The 6,925-nt window shown below is 59.4% G+C and overlaps 1 protein-coding gene across 1 annotated transcript; it reads right to left on the bottom strand.

Moving 5' to 3' along the window:
• Positions 1-630: 630 nt before the first annotated feature.
• Positions 631-5,488, bottom strand: ZFP36 (ZFP36 ring finger protein). Its single transcript, XM_075016619.1, has 2 exons — positions 5,335-5,488; positions 631-4,020 (listed from the first exon to the last, which is right to left on the bottom strand). Exons 1-2 carry the CDS (start codon positions 5,368-5,370, stop codon positions 3,028-3,030), a joined length of 1,029 nt encoding a protein of 342 aa, XP_074872720.1. The 5' UTR covers positions 5,371-5,488; the 3' UTR covers positions 631-3,027.
• Between the last annotated feature and the right edge of the window lie 1,437 nt (positions 5,489-6,925).

Raw genomic sequence — 6,925 nt, 5'->3', positions numbered from 1 at the left:
CCCTTGGCAAGGTCATTCCCTTGAGGATGTTTACCAGGCTGGAGCAGAACCATGCATCTATAGGGCTGGGTAACTTACCTGCCCTGGCTGCTTCAGAGAAGGCTGGTTATGAACTCACCTGCATGGATAGAAAAATCTGAAATATCTTTGGAAGGGAAATAGTGCTGTTAAGCCTCACCCCAGCAGCCTAAAGGTAGGTGGGTGCCTAACACCCCTGGGAGTTGGCACATAACTCCCACTGGTTACACCCCAACCCCACACCCTCCTTTTCCTGAATCACGCTTCAGTTCCTTCTCTCCACCTGGGAAGTTCAGCCAGGAAGTTTGGGACAGACCCTCTGCCATTCAGCCTTTGGGCAGCCCCAAAAAGCTGAAATCCCATTGAGCCCATAGACACTATGCTCCCACCCCAAATTTTGATGGGAACCTCCCACTTGGGGGGGGGGTGAAATGCAGAGTGGGAAAGGACAGGAAGCCCCCTGCAATGTAAATTTCAGCCTCCGAGAGTTTCTTTAATCTCCTCAGATGTGCCCTCTGCTCCCTACCATCTTCACATTAAATCATGTTCTTTGCAAAGAGGCTAGATCCTGGCTCAATCATCCCAAAAACCACTACACATCATCCAAGCTCATAGCTTTCTTGGTTTTATTTCCACTTTTTTTAAATCCTCAAGATTCAGCAATAAAGACACCACAATGATGATTTTAAAAAAGCATTTGTCATTTATAAACCTATCCCTTCGTGGTTACATCGGGCTGGGTTTCTTTTTAATAACATGTAAAATATATATATTATTTCAGCACATTACAAAAAAGATAAATACCATATAAAATTCTATAGAATAAATAAGATTGTATAAATAAATTTTTGGTTTCTGTTCTCAACACCCAAGTAAACAACTGGTTTGGTTTTGCTTCCCACAGCGATAGGGTTAAAAGCAGGGAATGGTTAGCAGGCAAGCGCAACCACCTCTGAGTGGCCAAGGGAAGGGGAAAGGACGTCTCTCAGGTTACTGCCAAAAGGTATGTGCCAAAAGCCAGCTGCAAAAGCGCCAGCTTCTGGAGTCATTGACTAGAGCCCCAGCTTGTTCTTAGCATGGGGGTGCCAGCTAATGGGAAACCTGAATGCAGCAAACCCAAAAGGATTTACAGCAAAAACAAGCTTGTGAGCCCCCTCAGAGGCCAACCAATTTATTAGGCCATGAGCTTTACTCAACATCTCATGACCTAATGAGCTGGTTGGGCTTTAAGAGGCTCACAGGCTTGTTTGAGAAACCAGACTAACACAGCAACCCCTCCGAGACTTCTTACCAAACGGATCAGTCTTCGTTTAAAAGCCTTTTCAAGCAAAGCTCAAGATATGGAGCCATGCGATGGGCCACACAAGGTTGGCAACGCTAGCCAGCGGAAGGGAGATGGTAGGCCAGGTGTGTGCCTCCCCCTCCTCCATCTACGGGGAAGGCAGGCCAGAACAGGATGGCTTTAGAGACACCCCCCCCAGCCAGCCTTGCAGACATGGAGTTGTGACCACCACAAGGGGCTGAATGGAACAAAGACCTCCCCACCAGACACCCCCCCAGCTCCTTGGGATCTGGGAGAACCACACCTCTTACAAGCTGCCAGATCTTCATGCTGCCTTCCTGCTCCACCCCCCCCTCCCCGAGATAGGGATCTCCTTTAAGGCAGCTAACTTCTCCCTGCACTAGGAAGTTCCTCCCCCTTCCTCTTACAGCTGGGCAAGTGGAATTGTTATCCACCCCTGTAATGCTACAGCAACAGCCTTAAATACTGCAGTAACACAACCACCCACTCCCTCCCATTGTAAAGCCAGAGCCCTTTTATACCAACCACGTCCAGGCATTTCTGACCTGTGGTCCACAGCCCCTGCAAAGTCTGCCAACTGGGTCAAAAGATTTCCTGAGAGCCCATGCCACAAAAAAAATTGAGGGTGTTCAGTTGCTGGATTAAGTGACCAGAGACTGCCACCAACCCTAGGGGAAGTTCTCCAGTAATGATTCTAAATGCTCTGACTTGGTAAATTGTTACTTCAAGAACATGGGGCAGGGAGGATTGTTACTGGAGTATTTTAAAAAAGGCTGGGACATACATATGGCATGAGCCACAAGGATGATTACCTCCCCCTTGCGCAAGGCTCCTGCTTGGGCAGGTTCTGCCAGGATTTTGCAAACATTCCCAAGGAAGCTTTGGGCGTTGCACAAGGAGCTGCGTGGGGCTGGCCAGGTGCAGGAGTTAAGAGGCAGGATCTGAGCTAATGCCACCCTTCAGGGAACCCTTCCCAAAATATTCACAGCATGAAAGAAGGGGGGAGATGGGGGTTGCAAAGCAGCACCATGAGAGCCAGCCGGACACAGACCACCCCCAAAACTGCTACATACCGGCCCTAGAATTGCAGCCCTATGTCAGTCTGCTTGCAGGGAGGTTCCCCCACCCCCGTAACAGTCCAGTGGAAAGACAGCTGGGAGCAGATTGTTAGTCCTTGACTTTATGCAGGAGCGTGCTCCAGGGGACGCAGGCTCAGCAAGGCACTTCAGCAGTGTCAGGCACTTCTAGGCGAACTGGGAGGAGGAAGGTAGCGTGAGGGGCCCATAGCCAGAGGGGCAAGTGGCCAAGGCCCCCGGTAGCTAAGGCTACACAGCAGGGCAAGCACCTTAGAAGGTAAGGCTACATCTGGCCAGGCAGGGAACCTGCCTGGTGCTCTGAGCTCCCCACCCCTCCCACTGTGGGGAGCTCATGTCCCACACTAGGGGAGGCCACCCCCACCAATCTCTCCACACCCCCCAGATGGGAGCAGCTCCTGCCAATGTGTGACCCAAGGGCTGCTCCCCCTGCAGAGGTGATGGCAGCCCCCCAAACATCTGGGCCAGCAGTTGAAGAGTTGGGGACAGCTGGAAGGGCCTTGGGGGCAGGTGTTACCCTTTGCTTCCAGGAGCTGCTTGCAACCCAGCCCCATTAATGCATCTAACCCCACCCCAGGCCAGGCTCCACACCCCACTGGCTGGCCAGGCCACTCACTCTGACACAGAGATGCGGTTGAAGATGGGCAGCCGGCGGCCCCCGCCCCGGCCCCCACTGGTGGGCAGCAGGTCAAAGACGGGCGACTCAGACCCACTCAGGCTGCCAGAGCTGCTGTAGCACTCTGGGTCAGAGAGGGAGTTGGAGGAAGGGGTCCTGGGGAGGCTGGAAGTGACAGGTGCACTCAGGGCAGCAGCGAAGTAGTCCTGAGGGCTCTCGAAGGCACCCAGCCTGGTGCTGCCCCCACAGCGGCAGGTGCAGCAGCCTGCGGGGTTGCTGGCGGCTTCTCCCAGGGTGGCCACACGAGGCACAGGCTCTGAGTTGAGGCGGCTGAAGGGCACCGAGAGGAGGTCGCTGGCGGGAGGCGGGGAGATGGACGGTGCCCGGGTGAAGGAGGCTGGGTCAGAGATACCGGGCGGCGGGGAGCCCTGCCGGGCAGCAGGCACCCCTGTGTAGCTCAGGCTCTGGCGCAGCAGCTGCGGGGAGGCAGCCAGGCCCCGCTCCTCCGGGTAGTGGACGAAGTGGCAGCGGGAGCCGTAGGGGCACTCGCCGTGGAGGTAGAACTTGTGACATAGCTCAGTCTTGTACTTGGGGTGGCGGCTCAGGCTCCGCAGCTCAGCTGGCCCGTGGGCAAACTGGCACTTGGCCCCATAGCGGCACCGGCCCGTCTCGCTGAAGGTGCGGCACAGCTCTGTCTTGTAGCGGGACGAGAGGGCTGGGGCCGGCGGGGGCTGCAGCGGGGGGAAGCCGGGCGGGGGCGGGGGCAGGGCCTTGCCCTCCACCATGCTGAGGGAGCGGTCGGTGCGGAAGGGCGGGCGCGGGGCCGCCGGCTCGGGCAGCTGCTCAGAGCTGGGGCTCCAGACGGTGCGCAGGGGCCAGACGTGGCCTTCGCTGGCAGCCCCCAGGGGCTCTGTGCTGGCCGAATGGCGGCGCTGGAAGGCAGGCAGGGCCACCTCCCGCTCCTCGCTCAGGCTCAGGTTGCGCAGGTTCTGGGGGGGCAGGAAGAAGGGGGGCATTAATGCCTGGCTCAGACAGCCCCAACCTGCAGGTGAGGGGCACCAACCCATCACCCCTACCCCAAGCCAGGCACTGCCGCCTAAGGAGAGTCCCTCCCCGCCAGCAACCCCAGCACCTGACTCTCCCCTGCACCAGGCCCCTTTCCAGGAGGCCGAGGTCTGCGATGACTCACACGCCCGGATGGCAAGGTGCCAAAGGTTATTTATAAGTCTCCAGGCCTGGCCACAGCAGGAGTTTCACCCTGTCCCCCCACCACAGCAAGGGGCCTTCTGCCAGCCCTGTGCAAGGGGGCCAGCCAGGGCAGGGAGGAGAAGAGTCAGTCACACTGAGAAACCTGTGGGGCAGGGAAATAGAGAACTAAGAAGGGGAAGAGTCCCAGCCCCTCTGCACACACCAGCCCAGGGCAAACCCAAATGGGGAACTGCCCTTTCTCCCTGATTCTGCACTGCCCACCCCGCCCCACACCCAAAGAGGGAGCATTCCCCCCACTGGTGCAGAGCCCTGCTCAAACATCCCCCCCAGCTTGTTCCATCTCAGCCCCTCTTCTGCCATGGGGGGGGGACACCCTAGCCTTCTCCGTCACTTTACCGCTTTCCTAGATGCTGGGAATTTCTTCACCTCCCCCCTTTTACTTATTAAGCCCCAACTCAGCGAAGGAGGGGGCCGATTTCGCACCAGATGGGTGGTGCCGCTGTGGTCAGCGAAGGGGACCCGTTCACACGCAAGCACAACTCGGCTTTGTTTACCGAAAGTGGAAAACAGCGGATTCAACGGACTAAGCCCCAAGGGGTCGGGGGGACGAGAAGAGAAGAAAAGGACCCCAAATTCCGACTCCAGTTCTGTGGCCCGCCAGGTTCCCTCCACAGCCCGGAGCAGAGAATTTGCTAGGCTGGGGCATGAAGAAGCGAGCGAGCAAGCCGGGGGGCGGGGGGAGAAGAGTCACCCCACCCGAATCCGGCGGTGGAGGGCAGCTTCGAACCCGCCTGCCCGGGGCGGGCACTAAGTTCCGCCACCAGCACGCGAACTCGCCCGTGTAGACGCGTCTGGCGTCGACTTCGCTGCTCCGGAGCGTAGCCAGCTTAGCGACTGGCGGGGCCGCTTCCCCCGAGGAGAAATAAGGGGAGGCGGAGCAGACAGGGCAGAGATCTGGGGGGGGGGGGGGGAACTGGTTCGTAGCCCCCACATTTTGGCCATAGACAACAGCAAAGGGGGGGGCACCTTTGGAAAGCGAAATCGCCCCCCAAAAAAACAACGCCCCTCCCCACCGCATCGCAGCCGCCTCTTACCTCGTACAAGGTTTTCACGTCCACCATGGAGCTCATGGCGCAGCGGGGCAGAGCGGCTGGCGAGAGGAGGCTGTGGTCCTTCCCCGGGGCAGGGGGTCTGCGCGCTCACCCACCACGGCTGGGCTAAACACCCCCCCAGCCCGTCCGCGCCTTATATCGGCCACTCGGGGGGGCGGGGTCTGGTAACCCCGCCCCCATGAGCTCATCTCATTAAAATACAGGCTAAGGGGCCGGCGCGTTGCGGCGCGGAGGTGATTGATGGGCGTGGGAAATCGGCCCAAACGGAGGCGCGGGGGAGGGGAGGGGAGGCGAGGCGAGGCGAGGCGCGAACTTGCAGGCAGGGAGGGCGGCGGGGGATGAACAGATGGTGGCTGGCGGGCGGGCGCGGGGGCGGGGTAAGGAGCGAGCCCGGGAAGGGGTCAGCGGTGGGTGACCAGACGTCCTGCTGGCTTAGAGGCAGCCTGGACTTCTCCGCCGAGCACCCAGGGGACCTGCTGGGCGGAGCCCCGGGGGGTCTGCGGGAGGGTGGTGGGCGGCCTGGGGTAGGATACAGCTAAGTAACAGCACGGAGCTGGAGATCCCGGGCCTTGGCTCCTGCGTAGGTCAACACCAGCGGAGCAGGAGGTTCCTCCCTCCCTCCCTCCCTCCGCTCTCAGGGGACACCTGAGCAGCGGGAGGCCTTGGGAGGCCTGTGCTTCCTTGCAGTAATTTTTGTGGCTGCCAACAGAGGTCGTGGTGCCTCGTCCTTTCCAGCGGCAAGGCGGCCCAGAGCCAAAGGCCGCGGGCAGCTCCCGCTGGCTTTGGGGCTGCTAGGCTGGCCTGGGGAGCCGGCCCACTCGTTCCTGCGGCACGGCCGTGCAGGGGAGACAGTCTGGCAGGGACTGGGTGCTGCGGGGGCACTAGGTTGTGTAGGATTTGGGCCCCTGGCTGCTTTCATGCACGCCAGGGAGGCCTCTGGGCTGCTCTTGTGTGTGCCCAGGGACCCACGGGTAAAGCCCCGTGTACCTTGCAATGTCGCGCTTTCTGCGCACTCTGGGTCATTGGATGCTGATCCCAGGCCAGACTGGGCTGACCAGACGGAGCCAGCTGGTGACCCTCTCCCTCTTGGCCCGCCTCTGCTGTAGGATAGACCCCAGGAGGCAGCACAGGGTGCCTCGGTCACACCCCGATACACCCCTTATGGGCCCCACGGGCAGAGAATAACCACGGTGCAGTGTGCCCCGGCCATGCTCAGATCTGCCCCATGGGCCGTTGGGGACAGAGAATAACCCCACAGCAGTGCACTCCAGCTGTATCCCCAGCGTACCCCCAATGGACAAGGGGCAGAAAATAGCCACAGTATGGGAGGGGGCGGGAACAGGTGGGGTGAACCCCCAGGTCTCTCACAGCCATGTGCCCAAGTTGCGTCTGCCTGTCAGTTCTCCATTCGCCAGCTGGGACTTGTTCCAGCACCCAGGAAGCGATGCCTTTTCTGGAAGCAGCGCGCTGGTTCGCCTTAGAGAGGGGTCCAGGTTCCCCTTTCTTGCTGCTAGGCGCCTTGTCGACAGTAATGCTTTTGGGAAATGAGCAAATAGGGAAGTCCCCCCTCCAT

Source organism: Carettochelys insculpta, chromosome 22 (genome assembly GCF_033958435.1).
Source record: "Carettochelys insculpta isolate YL-2023 chromosome 22, ASM3395843v1, whole genome shotgun sequence".
Lineage (NCBI taxonomy): Eukaryota > Metazoa > Chordata > Testudines > Carettochelyidae > Carettochelys > Carettochelys insculpta.
The sequence above is the reverse complement of the archived record's forward strand: the minus strand, read 5'-3'. Positions and strand labels throughout refer to the sequence as shown.

Excerpts from the sequence above, each read along its gene's own strand:
- ZFP36 (XM_075016619.1), bottom strand. The coding sequence starts at position 5,370 with ATGAGCTCCATGGTGGACGTGAAAACCTTGTACGAG. Across the intron at positions 4,021-5,334 it reads ACGTGAAAACCTTGTACGAG|AACCTGCGCAACCTGAGCCT; the intron begins GTAAGAGGCGGC and ends CTGCCCCCCCAG.